Source organism: Sus scrofa, chromosome 4, assembly GCF_054392235.1.
Source record: "Sus scrofa isolate SSC_HxYL_T2T_F1_AM1 chromosome 4, Sscrofa_HxYL_maternal_Yorkshire_Landrace_v2.0, whole genome shotgun sequence".
Taxonomy (NCBI): domain Eukaryota; kingdom Metazoa; phylum Chordata; class Mammalia; order Artiodactyla; family Suidae; genus Sus; species Sus scrofa.
The window spans coordinates 115,832,273-115,848,543 of record NC_139386.1 but is presented as its reverse complement, the minus strand read 5'-3'; the positions used below and the strand labels follow the sequence as shown (position 1 = coordinate 115,848,543).

Here is a 16,271-nt window from a genome sequence, read left to right as displayed (position 1 = left end):
CAGCCACATCTCCTCCTAGGTGCTGGGGCAGCTCCCCGCTCCTCCTGTCCTGAGTGCTACCACGGCTGTGATTCTAGCGAAGCTTGCGCTGAGTGCTCCCAACTGGGGTTTTCAAATCATGGGGCTGATCGCAAATCTGGGAATCAGTGCAGTTTCCCCCGGGCCCGGCTTGAAATTCCTGGAGTTGGTCTTAGTTGGAACTCTTGGTTACAAGTCTATCTAAATGTCTCCTACCCAATTCCGCGCTTGGGCAGCTGGGACCTGGCCCCTGGCTTGCTCACAGGTGTGTTTCTCCTGCCTTGTTCCAGGCACTTGGAATAGGATGAGAGTCCCTTCCTCCTCAGAGGACTTTGTTGGAATTAAAACACGCGCGCGCGCACTGTGCATGTGCATCACGAAGGCAGTTCTGTTTCAATTAGGAGGATACCTTCCATTTTTCTGAGAGCAGCCAGCAGTCTGCCTGAAGTGGACGTAGAGAGGCAGGCACCACAGCAGCCCACAAGCTTCGGCATTTGTTTTTTAATCTTGGCATTTTGGGTTTTTTTTTTTCCTCCTGTCCTGGGATCCAGGAATGAAATACTAGTCAGGCATTGTCGTCATGATCTCAGCAACTGTCACTAGCGTAGGCACAGAGAAGACACAGTTGAAAGACAGGCTAGGGTCCTAGAACTGCCCCTGGGGGTGGTTTGATGTGGATACTCTCCAGCACTGGGCTAAGCTTAAAGCAAACACAGATTCCCTCCAGGAAGACAACCTTCTCCCCCACGCCTACACCCAGAAGGCTTGACTTAGTTGCAGTGTGCAGGGAATAAGTCCCAGTTGTTTTGTTTGTTTGTTTTTTTTTTTGTCTTTTTTTTTTTGGTTGTTGTTGTTGTTATTGTTGCTATTTCTTGGGCCGCTCCCGCGGCATATGGAGGTTCCCAGGCTAGGGGTTGAATCGGAGCTGTAGCCACCGGCCTACGCCAGAGCCACAGCAACGCGGGATCCGAGCTGCGTCTGCAATCTACACCACAGCTCATGGCAACGCCGGATCATTAACCCACTGAGCAAGGGCAAGGACCGAACCCGCAACCTCATGGTTCCCAGTCGGATTCGTTAACCACTGCGCCACGACGGGAACTCCTTAATTTATTTTTTGTCTTCAAGGGCCACACTGGCAGCATGTAGAGGTTCCCAGGCTAGGGGTTGAATTGGAACTGTAGCCGCCAGCCTACACCACAGCCACAGTGACGCTGGATCCGAGCCACGTCTGCGACCTACACCACAGCTCTTGGCAACGCCAGACCCTTAACCCACTGAGCGAGGCATCCTCATGGATGTTAGTCGGGTTCGTTAACCCCTGGGCCACGACAGGAACTCCAATCCCAGTTTTTAATCTACCTGCTGTTATCAGAATTTCCCAGGTGATTTTATTTATTTATTTATTTACACACTTACTTACTGGCCTCCCTCACATCATGTAGGCAGTTCCCAGGCTAGGGATCAAACTCATGCCACAGCAGCTACCCAGTGACAACACTGGATCCTTAACCCACTGCACCACAAGGAAACTCCCCCTAGGTGATTTTTTTAAACCTTTGTTGCCAGTAGATTAAGTAGCTATTGTAGCTTACCCTGGTATCAGAGGAGTCAACTCTTTGTCTCATACACGAGGGGCCTGCTGCATACCTCTTTTAAAGCAGATTCCAAGTTACCTCACAGTGATTTCTTTTTTTTTTTTTTTTTTGTCTTTTTTGTGACACACTCATGGCATATGGAGCTTCCCAGACTAGGGGTTGAATCAGAGCTGCGGCTGCCAGCCTAGGCCACAGCCATAGCCACAGCAATGCCAGATCCAAGCCCCATCTGCGACCTACACTACAGCTCATGGCAACACCAGATCCTTAAACCACTCAGCGAGGCCAAGGATCGAACCTGCAAACTCATGGTTCCTAGTCGGATTCGTTTCCACTGCACCACAATGGGAACTCCCTCCCAGTGATTTCTAAGAATGCCCAGGACCGGCTAGGCCCTTCCACATAGGCCCACACCTACAACAAACTTTGGCCAAGTGAAGGAAAAGCAGCACACAGTTCTGTCCAGCTACAGCGCTGCTCGACCTGTGTGCATGTTTGCACACAATGTGCCTGCACACACAACCCTCCTCTCCAACGTTGGGGTCCCTGTCTCTCCCTTACACACGCTGCGCTGTAGGACCCATGTCCTGAAGGTCAGTTGTCTCCATGCCCTCTGTGGTTCTGGGACGGTCACCAGGCTCATGCTGACTGGAGGCCTAGGGCAGGTCCGAGTATCTTGGCTGCTTGCTCTTTCCCACGCAGCAGTGGATAAGCCTGATGAAGGGGCTGACATGGCAGCCGCCCTGTCCCCTCTCAAGCCCCAGAAGAGGAAGTACCAGCAGAGGCTTACTGCAGCCAGAGACTGCAGGGGCCTGGGCCTTTTCTGCGGGGGGGGGAGGGGGGGTGGTGCCTGGGCGACCACAGGTACCAGAGCTACAGCTGCAGACAGGGAAGGAGCCAAGAGCTCAAGTGGAAGAGAGCCTAGACTGGCCAATCCACTGAACCCTCAAAGGCAACCGTTATAGTGACCTCTTTCATGCTCCTGCAGTGCCAGCGAAGAGAAGCCGGGGGAAGAGCTGCAAGACAGGGCAGACAAAATTGCACATCTTGGCCAGAACCTAGGGCACTTCTTTGGCGGGTGGGGTGGGGAAGGGAGGGGTGAAGAGATGCAGCCTTGGACACCTTGGGATGACGGAGAAAGGGGTCTCAGAACTTTACAGGCTCAGAGAAAGGGCTTGGCACGGGCCCAGAGAGAGGGGAGAGCTCTTCAGGGGTCTTGCTCAGATCTGTTCTCTCTCCCATCTCATCTCTTGGCTAAACTCAACCATAGCAAAGACTGCTCCGAAGAGATTAAAAAATACTAGATAAACGTAGACTCTGGGGTTGCTCTGGCGTCAACATCTGTCATTGCGCGGACTGCCAAGGTTGATCTGTCTGCTGCAGCTGCCTGCGAGGTGCCTCCGTCCCTCGCCCCTTTGGTTGTTCCTCCTGAAGAGAAAAAGACAACGCTCCAGACGGAGGCGAGCCGCCCTGCGGTCAAGATTTTACCAATGCAATCTTGGTAGGTAATTACTCAAAAGTCAGATTAACCCCCCCCATTTTTGTCCAGCTGCTCCTGTGGCATGTGGGAGTTCCCAGACCAGGGATCAACCCTGCACCACAGCAACAACCCAAGCCGCTGCAGTGACGACACGGGATCCTTAACCTGCTTCGCCACAGGAGAACGTCTCTTTTAATTTCTCTTTTCCTTCGACCATTTCCTCTCGCCTTTTGGAATCTACCGTGACGGTTCGCTTCCAGAAGTACTGAGCGTAGCCAAAGAAGTGGCATGTTCAGAGTTTAGGAGAATCCAGTCCAACGGCTGTCTCTGTACCAAGAAAGTGGGGACTGCACGTCTCTGTTCTATGCAACGCCCAGGACACACGACACTGTCGACGAATATACTTTAAGCTAAACGAAGATGGTTACCACTTATGAACATATACTGGCAGCAATCAAAATACCATGAGAGTGAGCTGCTCCCCATTATTTCTTTTAATCCAGTCCGAGCATTTTTCCGCGGTACAGTCAGTAGGCGCCATCCAGACTTTTAAGAGCACTCTGCAGGGAGGCAACCCTGCTCCCCAGGGATCCAGAAAGCCTTTGTTATCTACGGGCTATTAGCCACAAGTCATGGAATTTCTGAATTCTCTCCTGCTAATGCATCAATGGCATTTCTTCTGAGAATATCTATGGGGTTGGCAAACGATGGTCTGCTGGCCCCAAACAACCTGCTGCCTGGTTCTGTATGGGCTGTGGGCTAATGAGAGGTTTTGCATTTTCACATGGCTGAAAAAACGCAAAATACATGTTACAATGACATGAAAATCAATTTCAACATCCATAAATAAAGTTTTATTGGAACAGAGCCACAGCCATTCATTTGTGTACTGTCTGTGGCTGCCTTCCTGCTTCAACGGCACCACCGAGGCACTGTCACTGAGACTCTGTGGGCTGCAAAGACTACCCAGCTTCCTGTCTGGCTCTTTGCAGGAGAAGCTGGCTGACCCCTGCTCCATCTTATTGCCTAGATATGGAGGCTACCTGTGCCTTAGAACAGCATTTAACTTTTTCTCTCCCGAGACAGGCCACCACCCTGGTGAGGTACAGTGACCCCCACCCATAGGCTGAAAAGAGAAATAAACCAGCTACAGACTCTGCCGGAACGGAGACTCAAGCCAGGTTTAATGATCAATGTCTAGTTTTCAGAGCCCAGAGGCTCCAAGGTTTGCCAGCCCGGGAGTACACAAGTGGGAGGAGGGCTAAGGTCCTGGACACAGGGAGCCCTGCTGCTTCGCCAGCAGGGCTCCAAGGAAGTACCAAAAACACAGAGAAAATTGGAATCAGCGGGCTTTACTCTCCCCAGCTCTCCTGGCTCCTTCCTAGGAGCCCCCTAAATATAGGCAAAGAAAAAAAAAAAAACAACCACAAATAATCACAGAGACAAACTGTAGAGCCCTGGCATCCTCGTCTCCAGGGACACCTGTTTCCTGGGAGACAGGTCTGGTTTATGGCGGTGGGGGTGATCTCTCGACCTTTAATTATAAGCAGACTTGGCAGTTCCCCACACAGGGTTCTAGTGAGCTTACGTATGCTGAGTACCCAATCCCCCAAGGACAAAGCTACCTTTGGGTTCTATCACCTAAAACCAAGGGAAGAGGCTAGTCAGCTCAATTTCTTGGTGGGGCAGCCAGGCACAGCTACCAGTCTCTCAAACTGGCAGATACTAGCCAACATACTGGATACAGTAGGGAGACTTAGAGCCTCAGGGCCTTCTATTATGCCCTAAACCAGGTAGGACTTATGAAGGAGATGGCCTTCCTAGTCCTCGGCAACTCCGCTAGAATGCTCCAGAAGACCGTCTGCATTTGACATTTACTGCAAAGATTTTCGGAGCCCTCGATGGTGCCCAGGGCGGGGGAAGCTGCAACCTGGAGCTAAGACTTTCCCTGGTTCCCTGATGGTCTGAGGAGGGAGTCATGGTTCCTATAGCTCCAGTATCAGAATCTTCAGAACTCTCAGGAATATGACCAGACAACTCTTTCCTCCTGCTCCCGTCTAACCAGGGCAGTTAACATAGGAAGAGCAACTTAAAAGATGCTCCGTCCCCTGCCCGGTGTTGCCCTGGGTCCATCGCTGACCTACTTCTACATCTTCCTCTCATGTACAGCATCTCAAATCCAAGGAAGGTTGCTGGCGAGTCTGAAGAACTAGCTAGCTCCTCAGCACCCCTTCTCCCGAGCTCTGCAACCTGTGCCTCTCCTAACTGCAGCCTTTGTGGAGAAGTGATTCCGTGCCATGGAGATGCGGGTGTAGCTTCAGGTAATTCAGAAATCAGGAATACAAGAGTCTGTATTTGCAGAGCCTGGCATGGTCACTGTCTCTCCTACAGGGCACGAAAACTGTGTGCGTGAAGCACATGGGTGGAAATCGCTCTGGACGCAGACATTAGGGGGACTGGAGAATCCCTGTCCTGATGGAAGTCGGGGTGCTGGGGTGCATGCAGACCTATAAGCATGCATCCCTACGAGCATGCAAGTACTTGAGTGAAATGCTGCAGCTCTCCTGACAGAACTAGGTTACTCATAAAAGATGCACAGCAGTCTTGACATCCCAGGAACAGACAAGGGGAAGATGTTGCGTTCCAGTCCCCTCCCCGAATCTGAACAGGCAGCGGGAGCTAGGCCCTCCTGGCGAACAGCCTTCCAAGGACACTTCTTGGAACCTAAAAGAGCAGACTAGAAAACTAGAAGATCTGGAGAACTTCCAGTGGACAGGGGACTTGGCGGTGGCAGAGGGGGCACTTAAAAAGACCGATGTCAGAGAACATTTTCACTTTTGCTCTGCTCACCCCCTTGCCAAAGCTCAGAGCAGCCATCTCCCAGGGCCCGCGGGAGAGTCAAAGGGAGAAGTCGGTCAAAGGGAGCCTTCGTCTCTATCCCCAAGTACTCTGCAACCTCGGGCGGAATGGAATGTTGGGCCTGTTCTTAGGCTGCTCCGGTCTAACCACCACAACCACACAGACCTCTGGCTGAGAAGGTCTCCCGAAAGTTTAGTGCCACTGACTGTCTGTTACAGGACTGCCTGGAAACTTGTGGACAGGGCACCACTCTAAGCCATCCTCCAAACTGCCATTCTTCTGGGGCAGAGAACCACCCAATTCCAACTCCTAGGATGGTGAGATCCCAAGCTATGGCTTTGCGTCAGGGGTGAGATCTCGAAGGGAGGAGCAAGGTGGCTTTGTCAATGTAAAGATACATCCCCGGGCCCCTGCATCCCTGAGCCCAGTCCAACCCAGCTGGGGCCAGACTTTCCAGGACTTTCTGCTCTGCAGAGCAGCATATTAGGGAAAACTCAGAATCCCACCTGAGCTTGCTCAAGAGACCAAAGGAAGTGATGGCATACACAGAAAATCAGGTGGGTCCCGCTGGAAGCTACATAATGGAGGCTGATTTACCCTCCTCCTCCTCTTCGTTCCCCATCCCACGTCTGTGGCAGGCAGTCTAGAGGCTCTGCTTTCAGCAACCCCCCCACCCTGGTCCGACACACAGGTGTCAGGAGTAAAGCTACCCAAGGGTTTCACCCACCAGGAATTCGCCAATGTGGAGTTGGTCCCCCACCTACAAGTTCTGTGCTGGCCTCTATGCTGTGACATGGCCCCTTGGGTCATGCTGAATCTCTCTGTGCCACTGGTCCCAGCACAAGGCACAGATACCACATGGGACACGGCTGCCATACCTGTCAGGCAACAGGCCAGGCTCCCGCAAAGGCCCATCCACCCAGGGCTCATCGGGAAAGAGGAAGGCATTGGTGGGAAGTCTCACAACAGCTTTGGGGAGAGTTACTGATCGAGGTCTCAGCCTTTTCCTGACTCATTTTCCCAGAGGTTTCCGATTTCCCCAGCTGTGAAGTGTGACTTCCTGGCCAAAGAAGATAATGCAGCTTTTCCCCAGTGTGGCTCCCGTGGCCGCTCCTCCCAGCACACACAACATCACAGCTGTGGGTGGGCAGAGATAGAAAAAAATGATTTTTTTTTTTCCCAGATGATTTTCTCTGAAGGAGCTAGGGCTGACCTCAAAAAAGTTTAGGGAATCTGCTCTTTCTCCCACCCCTTCCTCCTTCCTCTTCCTCCACCCCACTGAGAACTGTCAGGGCTCTGGGTAGGGCTGTCACAGTTGCCTGAGGATTAGCATATCCATATTTGAAAACCTGGCAGCCACCCCCTGCTTGGGGTCTTGCCTGCTGTCGTACCCGTGACCAATTCCCTTGAGGTCGGTGGGGGGGGGGTCCCCCTCCCTTGGGCAGCCAGCCCTCTCTTCCATCCCCTCACATCCTTCAGGGGTGCATTACCTCTCCTGGGGCAGAATCTCCCCACCCACCCATCCTGCTCACACCACAATGGGCGTATCAGAGAAGACCGAGCTGACCGACTCCGGATCCGACATCCGCCGCTGGCCCTTGCCGGTCACCTCGGGCACCGGCAGGGTGTTGCCTGGCTTGAGCTTGCCATTTTGCCCGGATCCGGCAGGGTCCAGGAAGGCCACCCGCCGGTCAAAGCCATCATCCTTGTCCCCGCCAGCCATAGGATCGTGGTTGGGTGTGGTGCTAAGCATGGAAGAGCTGAGGCTGTCTCCTTGATGGCTGGACGGCTTCTCGACACCCCGGCACCAGCAGCGGCAAGGGGTGAGGTACAGGTAGATGAGGACCAGGACCACGCTGAGGATGCAGCCCACGAGGGTGGTATAGGCTGTGTTGAGGGTGTCGTGGTGTCCGTGCGAGGTGAAATTGTACACTTTCAACTCCACAGACAGTGTCTCGTTGAAAGCCTCCCCCATGGCATAGCAGGTGTACACGCCCCCGTCCTCGACCTGCACCCGCTGGAAGTGAAGACTGCCGTCGTCCTTGGACACTGTCACCGTGCTGTTGGCCCCCTCCTCTAGCACCCGCTCGTTGCTCGGCGTCACCCACACCTTGGTCATCCCCTGCTGCTTGGTGTCACACTTGATGGTCAAGGTGTCCCCCAGGTGGGCCTCCCAGGCACGCTCCTTGTACTCGCTGCAATTGAGGAAACTCAGATTGAAGACATTGTGCAGCTTCTTGGCGCTCATGCAGTACAGGTCCTCCTGGAAGTCCATCACGGAGCTCAGCTGCCGGTACTGCCAGTGGGAAAAGAGCTGGTAGAGCTCACAGTCGCAGTGCAGGGGGTTGTTGTGTAGGTAGAGCCCGTTCTTGATCCAGGCGGGCAGCTTCTGCAGGTCGAGCAACGGTAAGTTCTTGAGCTTGTTGGAGGAGAGATCCAGGAGCGTGAGTTTGGGTAGCTTGGCGCCTTCCTTGACCAGTTCCAGAGGGAAGCGGGAGATCTGGTTCTGGCTCAGGTAGAGTTTCTGCAGCTGGGCCATGTCGTCGAAGGCGCAGCGGTCCACTGCCATGATGTGGTTATTGTAGAGCAGCAGCACCTCCAGCGCCTGCAGTTCACTGAACAGGAACTCGTCCAGCGTACGCAGCTGGTTGGAGGAGAGGTCCAGGTAGCGCAGGTTGGGCACCGGGGAAAAGGCCTCAGAAGAGATGAAGTTCAGGTGGTTGTGGCTCAGCAGCAGGGAGTGCAGGTGGGTCAGGCGTGTGGGGGTCCACTCAGCCCGCAGGCGGCTCAGGTTGTTGTGGCTGAGGTCCAGCAGCGCCGTGTAGCTGGGCAACGAGTGGGGCACGCTGGGCAGCTGCTGCTTGGAGCAGCTGAGGATGTTGCTGGCGCACAGGCAGGCGGCAGGACAGCTAACCACGGGCCGGCCAGCTCTGGCCACCTCAAAGAGGAGCAGGTACAAGGACAGCAGCAGGAGCCAGAGGCCTCGCAGGTCACGCTGGGGTTGCATAGTGTCACGGGGGAGGGTGAGGAAGGCCACAAGGAAGGTCCGGGAGGAAGTCACCCGGGCATGTTCTGGTGGGTAAGGAAGGGTCATTTTCACGACAGGCTTAAGAGCGACAGGATGGGTTTGTGGTCACCTGGGCCCCTGGCCTCTCCCTCCTTCCCCTCTCCTCCCCCTGCCCCACCCCCGCTGGGCTAGAAGAGAAGGGATGAGATGCTGGGTAGCTCACCGGCACCGTGCAGGCAGTGGGCTCAAAACACTGGAGCCGAGGAGGAGGTAGGCACAAGGGCCTACTGGGCTGGGGTCGCAGCAGTGGGGGATGGGGTATCCCGGGGTGTCAGGGTCACAGAGGTGGCAGGGCCCGCGTCTGGAGGCGGGGTCAGCAGGGCCTTTGGGGAGGAGCTGACGGAAGGTCGACAGGGCACAGACCGGATAGGGAGAATCCCAATAGGGTTGAGGGCCCTGCGAGGGGCCTGTGGGGGCGGGCTCCCCCGGGGGGCTTGGGTCACTGCACCTGCTCGGCGAGGACGTGTCTCAGCCCATGGCGGGTCCGGGAGCTCCTTCGCGGCCTCCCCCGGCGGCGCCTCACCGGCCGGCCTGCCGCGGCGCCCGCTTTACGCAGGGGCCCGCGCCTGGCACCATCGCCTCCCAGGGACTTGCCGGGCTCCGCTCCGCTCTCCCCGCGCCACCGCCTCGACCGCTGAGCCGTGAGAGCCGCCAGACCACGGCCGCTGGCTCCGGGTCCGCGGGGCGGGCGTGCAAGGGTGCGGGGACCTGCAGGCACCGCGATCTCAGCGCAGGGAGCGGCGTGGGGGCAGCGAGCACCGCGCGCGCGCGCGCCCGCCGCCGCCGCCGCCGCCGCCGGAGCCTTGCGGCGCGTGCGCGCGGCGGGGGCGGGGCGCACGTGCGTGTGTTTGTGTCGGAGCCTGGCGGGCGGTCGCGCGCGGGTCCTTCCTTTTCCGAGCGAGGGGGTCGGGACCTGGCAGACCAAACCGACGCGAGGGGGACGCTGGCCCCTTCGTTCCCTTATTACTTCTTCCAGCCCCGTCACCCCCGCCCTTCTACCTTCCAAAGCCGCTCTCGGGAAAAGTAGGTCTTGCTGAAGTGAATTTCGCTGCAACTGACTCCGGGCCAAGACGCGTCACTCGTCTTCTAATTTTACAAATTAGAGAAATCTGGCTCAGCTCCCGGCTGTCAAGGTTGGCGGGAAATTCATCCGTCACGTTCTGAGGTTTCCCCTCCCCTCTCTCTAGGGTTGTCAAGTCTCAAAATTTGGTAAAAAGGTTTGGAGAAGGGCCTTTTTTTTTTTCTCCCCTCAATCTTGAGGTTACCATTCCACCACCCTTGGAGTACCACCGAAAGGGGCCAGCTTCACAGCCCACAAACTGGATAGGCAGGAGGAGGGTAAGGGGGGGGAATCTTTGGGGCATGCCTAGGCCCTCGATCCACTTCCGCTCACTTCCCCAGACACCCTGTGAAGCAATCCCCCCTCCCCCACCGCGTACAAGCCAGGGACGAGTTTCCATTCATCCCTAGAAACTCCCCCAAAAACCTTCCACGCCTGGAGAGAGAATCATTCATTCCTTAGGCCTGGCCACTTGCCTTCCTCTTAAACCAGTCTCGGTTCTTTCCCCTGCCCTTATGAGGCAATTCCAGCCGAGACCCTCTGTTAGCTGTTCCGCAAGAGGAAGGTGAGGGGGGTTGTCTTTTTCAGGGCGGTCCCTGAGACACCAAGAAGCTGTTAACCAGTGTGTGTTTTGGGGGTTGGTCATGGGGAGAGAGGGATGTAAGAAGAGCCTAGACCTTATAATTCAAGACTTTGGCTATTCTTGGGATATTTGACTCTGAAGGAGAAATTACCTTTTTATTCTTTCTACTCTCTTACAACAGCAAGAGCAAGACTGAAATTAATGTCCCAATACATTAGCCTGCTAAGAGTTTTAAAAAGAAAGAATTTATGTCTGTCACAGGTTTTACCATGAATTTAAGGGAATGTATTATCTCTCTCTCTCTCTCTTTTTTTTTTTTTTTTGGTTTTTTGGACCACATCCGCAGCATATGGAAGTTCCCAGGCTAGGGGTCAAATTGGAGCTGTAGCTGCTGGCCTATGCCACAGCCACAGCAATGAAGGATCCAAGCCGAGTCTGCGACCTACACCACAGCTCACAGCAATACCTGATCCTTAACCTACTGAGCGAGGCCAGGGATTGAACCCACCCTCTTATGGATACGAGTCGGATTCGAGTTGGATTTGTTTCTGCTGAGCCACGACGACGGGAACTCCCAGGAATGTATTATCTCTTCAAGGGGTTTTAGCGGGTTAGCCCTATGCACGGTGTGAAAAGCTCTTTCTTTTCCTGTTCATTTCAGGCATCTCTGACCATGTGGGGAGAATATTCAGGGAGTGGGAAGTCCTGAAATCACATTGCATTGGTTCTCTATTGCAGCATAACAGATTACCCCAAAACGCAGTGGTTTAATACAGGGTATACATTAATTGTCTTTCACAGATCCTCTTGGTCAGAGATTCAGGAGCGGCTTGGCAGGCAACTCTGGCTTGGAGGTCTCTTGTGCGGTTACAATTAAATGGAGCTACAGTCAATGGATGGCTTGACCAGGGCTGGAGAATCTGCTTTCACAGAGGCTCACTTACATGGCTCACTCACATGACTGGCTGGCTGTTGGCAAGAGGCCTTGGCTTCTCCCCATAAAGGCCTCTCCACCAGACTGATTGAGTTTCCTCACAGCATGGTAGCTGACTTCCTTCAGGGCAAGAGATCCAAGAGAGAACAAGGCAGAAGTCACAGTGACCTAGCTCTCTGAGGTCACACCTATTAACTCCACTTCAGTCACATGGCCCAACCCTGATTCAGTATGGAAAGAGACTACACAAAGGTATGAATACCAGGAGGAGGTGATCTTTGGGGGCCATCTTGGAGCCTGGCTATCACAGGCTTTATCTCTGAAATCACATCCATTTTTTATTTATTTACTTATTTTTTAGGGCCACACCTGCGGCATATGGTGGTTCCCAGGCTAGGGGTTGAATTGGAGCTGTAGCTGCTGGCCTACACCACAGCCACAGCAACGCCAGATCCTTAACCCACTGAGCGAGGCCAGAGATCGAACCTGTGTCCTCATGGATGCTAGTTGGATTGATTTCCACTGAGCCATGACGGGAACGCCTGAAATCATGTCTATTTTTTAATTTTTTTTTTTTCTTTTTGCCATTTCTTGGGCCACTCCCGCGGCATATGGGAGGTTCCCAGGCTAGGGGTTGAATCGGAGCTGTAGCCCCCTGCCTACGCCAGAGCCACAGCAATGCGGGATCCAAGCCGCGTCTGCAACCTACACCACAGCTCATGGCAACGCCAGATCCTTAACCCACTGAGCAAGGCCAAGGATCGAACCTGCAACCTCGTGGTTCCTAGTCAGATTTGTTGACCACTGAGCCACAATGGGAACTCCTCTATTTTGTAATTTTGAAAAATTTCAAACATACACAAAAGAGGAGAAAATAGTACCATGAACTCCCATATACCCATCATCCATAGCTAATAATTATCAAGGAAATTCCATCATTTTATTTGGTACAGGTACCCCGAGAAACTCATGCTCTTCCCACCACATCCCACCCCATCCCCATATCCTGTACAAACTTTCCTTAGAGCTAGTGTTCCAGGCTCTGTCCTTTCTCTCCCTGCTGTGTTTAAAGGATGGATAAGAGACAGATACAAGAAAAGAAAGAAAGTCCTTTATGCCAGACACCAGTCTCCAATGTGGGTGTTATATTTGAAGGGTCACCATTGATATGATTCTCAGTCAACCTTTCTTTTTTTCAGCTCACCCCAAAGTAACTTTGCTGTTTTCAGTTTTTAATATGCATACAGATCACCTGGAGATCTGGGGAAGCTCCACATTCTGAATTGGTAGGTTTAGGGTGGGGCCTGAGAGTCTGTGTTGCCGACAAGCTAATAGGGTGGTTCAGACACTGCTCACCCACGGGTACTCAAGGCTCTAGAACTGCGCTGTCCACATCAGTAGCTGCGAGCTTTATGTGGCTATTTAAACTAATTACAATGGAATAACATTATAAATCACGGCCTGAGTTGCCCTAGCCACATTTCAAGTGCTCCGTGGCCCCATTTCGCTGGCTACCCTGTTGAACACAGTCACGCAAAGCTTCCCTGGACGGCACTGGTGGAAAGAACTGAGTCATGATAACTCTCCCACGGCCACTTTCTAGACCAACAACCATCTATTAATTCACAACAAAAAGAGGGCCTTGGCAGGATACATAGCAACAGGCTCTTTATAGTGGGCGTTTATTTCCCTTGCTGGAATGGATCAACCCAGTGTTCCTAAATACAATTTGTAAGGTTATTTGGTCAGCTCAGCATTGGAGTAAGAAATGGGATATATCTACCAGGTTATGAGACGAGGAATTGCTTTTCTCCATACTAGACATATTTTTATTTCCCCTTTCTCAATAACTAGTACTGGCCACTTCAGTCAGAGCTGGAGAAGGACCCCCTGTTAGGAATCTACCTTTTAACTCCTTTCCAAAGACTCCAGGCAGCTGGCCTCCCTTGTAGGACATCTCATCTGCTGGGCACATGTAGGTATTCCTTTCTGTGATTCCATTTCACATTGTCTGTGTGTCCTTGTAGAGCTTTTCATCTACAATTCTGTCTGTTTACATATCTGCTTCCCCATTAGACTGTAAGCTCCTTGAGAACAGGGATTTACCTTGGGTCTGGCTCCTAATAGGCATTAAAACATGTTGGGGAGTTCCCGTCGTGGTGCAGTGGTTAACGAATCCGACTAGGAACCATGAGGTTGCGGGTTCGATCCCTGCCCTTGCTCAGTGGGTTAACAATCTGGCGTTGCCATGAGCTGTGGTGTAGGTTGCAGGTGCGGCTCGGATCCTGCGTTGCTGTGGCTCTGGCGTAGGCCGGTGGCTACAGCTCCGATTCAACCCCTAGCCTGGGAACCTCCATATGCCACGGGAGCGGCCCAAGAAATAGCAACAATAACAACAACAACAACAACAACAACAAAAAAGACAAAAGACAAAAACAAACAAACAAACAAAAAAAAACCCATGTTGGTTAAATAAATTCATTAATTAATAATTGCATGAGGAGTTCCTGTCATGGCTCAGTGGAGACGAATCTGACTAGCATCCATGAGGATGCAGGTTTGATCCCTGGCCTCGCTCAGTGGGTTAAGGATCTGGCGTTGCCGTGAGCTGTGGTGTAGGTCACAGATGAGACTCGGATCTAGCATTGCTGTGGCTGTGGCGTAGGCCAGCAGCTGTAGCTTCAACTGGACCCCCTAGCCTGGGAAACTCCATATGCTGTGGATGTAGCCCTAAAAACAATAAAAATATCTACAGTTTTAAAATAAAAATTCAAAGAAATTTTAATTAAACAATATCCTTGGAGTTCCTGATGTGGTGCAGGCAGTTAAGGATTGTCTCTGCAGGAGCTCTGCTTGCTGCTGAGGCATGGGTTTGATCCCTGGCCCGGCATAGAGGGTTAAGGATCTGGTGTCACCGTAGCTGTGATATAAGTCAGATCCCTGGCCTGGGAACTTCCATATGCTGTGGGTGAAGGAGAAAAAAAATTCTTGCATTTTGTGGAGAACCCCAGTGGTATTGCTACTGTTATTGACAAAACTCAGCCGAATAGAAATGTGGAGACAAGAGTTTGGGGTGAGGGATTAAAAAAATAGCTTTTATTGGCTTGCCAGACAAGGGAGCCCCCAGCAGGCTAATGCCTTAAAGACAGTGCCCCCTTTTAGGGAAGAACTGCAGGGAGTTTTATAGTCTAAAAAGAGAAAATCAGGGTTTCAGATAAGAATCACAATTGTGAGTTCCCACTGTGGCACAGCGGAAACAAATCTGACTGGTATCCATGAGGATGTGGGTTCAATCCCTGGCCTCACTCAGTGGGTTAAGGGTCTGGTGTTGCCAGGAGCTGTGGTGCAGGTTGCGGACACAGCTTGGATCTGGTATTGCTGTGGCTGTGGCGTAGGCCAGCAGCTGTAGCTAATTTGACCCCTAGCCGGGGAACGTCCATATGCCTTAAAAAGCAAAAAAACCCCAACAACAACAACAACAACAACAACAACAACAACAACAACAACAACAACAAAAATTGGCACAGACATGCATTCTTTCTTTCGGGGACTCTTGGTCATTGAAACTGGCATCAGGAGATCTGAGCGTGATGCTGACGGTGGTCTTCTGGGTTATGGCATCGTAACTTTTCTTCCAAAAACAGTGCTTTCAAAAATGGCATATTGATCAGAGATTAGAACAAGCTAGGAAAGTAACTGAGAAACATCTTTAATCTTATAATCTTTAACCCACGGGCGGTTGTGCACAGGACACCTACCCTTTAGCTCACAGGCGATTGTGGTTAGGGCGCAATTAAATGAGGTCGAAGCCCAAAGTAGGACTCCAAGCTGTTCAGTTTCAAAGTATTCGTTTCTAGGGAGTTCCCTTCGTGGCTCAGCAGTTAATGAACCCAACTGGGATCCATGAGCTTGAGGGTTTGATCCCTGTCCTCGCTCAGTGGGTTAAGGATCTAGCATTGTCATGAGCTGTGGTGTAGGTCGCAGACGTGGCTTGGATCCCGAGTTGCTGTGGCTGTGGCACAGGCTGCTGGCTGCAGCTCCAATTTGACCCCTAGTCTGGAACCTCCATATGCCACGGGTACAGCCCTAAAAAGCAAAAATAAATAAATAAATATTCATTTCTGAAAGAAGCTAAGGAATATAACTTTTCACTTATGTGCATAAGATATCTAGTCATTATATGTATCCCTTGGGGAGAACCAGGATCCTGCCCCAAGGCCGTACTATTGTTGCTCGACTTTTCCTCCCTTGACTTTGTTCCCGTCCCTTCCACAAGCAGCAGCTGTCTGAACCTTCTCCTTTAGGCCCCAAGGAAAGCCATGGAGGCTGAATGGGGCCCATTCCCTGAAAACAAGAAATGGGGACACCGATAGGCTTTTGTGCCCAGGAGCCCTGCTCACTCTATCAGCACAGTTTTTTTTTTTTTTTTAATTTTTATTTTCCCACTGTTCAGCAAGGGGATCAAGTTACCCTTACATGTATACATTACAATTACATTTTCCCCCCACCATTTGCTCTGTTGCAACATGAGTATCTAAACAAAGTTCTCAATGCTATTCAGCAGGATCTCCTTGTATATCTATTCTAAGTTGTGTCTGATAAGCCCAAGCTCCCGATCCCTCCCACTCCCTCCCTCTCCCATCAGGCAGCCACAAGTCTTTTCTCCAAGTCC

At 52.3% G+C, this 16,271-nt stretch overlaps 1 protein-coding gene across 2 annotated transcripts; it reads right to left on the bottom strand.

Annotated features, from left to right (window-relative positions):
- Positions 1-3,927: 3,927 nt before the first annotated feature.
- AMIGO1 (adhesion molecule with Ig like domain 1) lies at positions 3,928-9,816 on the bottom strand. Of its 2 annotated transcripts, XM_005663589.4 has the most exons (2): positions 9,471-9,816; positions 3,928-9,027 (listed from the first exon to the last, which is right to left on the bottom strand). In XM_005663589.4, the coding sequence occupies exon 2, from the start codon at positions 8,960-8,962 to the stop codon at positions 7,484-7,486; it is 1,479 nt and encodes a 492-aa protein (XP_005663646.1). In that variant the 5' UTR covers positions 8,963-9,027; positions 9,471-9,816; the 3' UTR covers positions 3,928-7,483. The 2 variants fall into 2 exon arrangements, with proteins under 2 accessions (XP_005663646.1, XP_013852740.1); XM_013997286.3 differs by having other exon boundaries at positions 3,928-9,816.
- Positions 9,817-16,271: the final 6,455 nt, after the last annotated feature.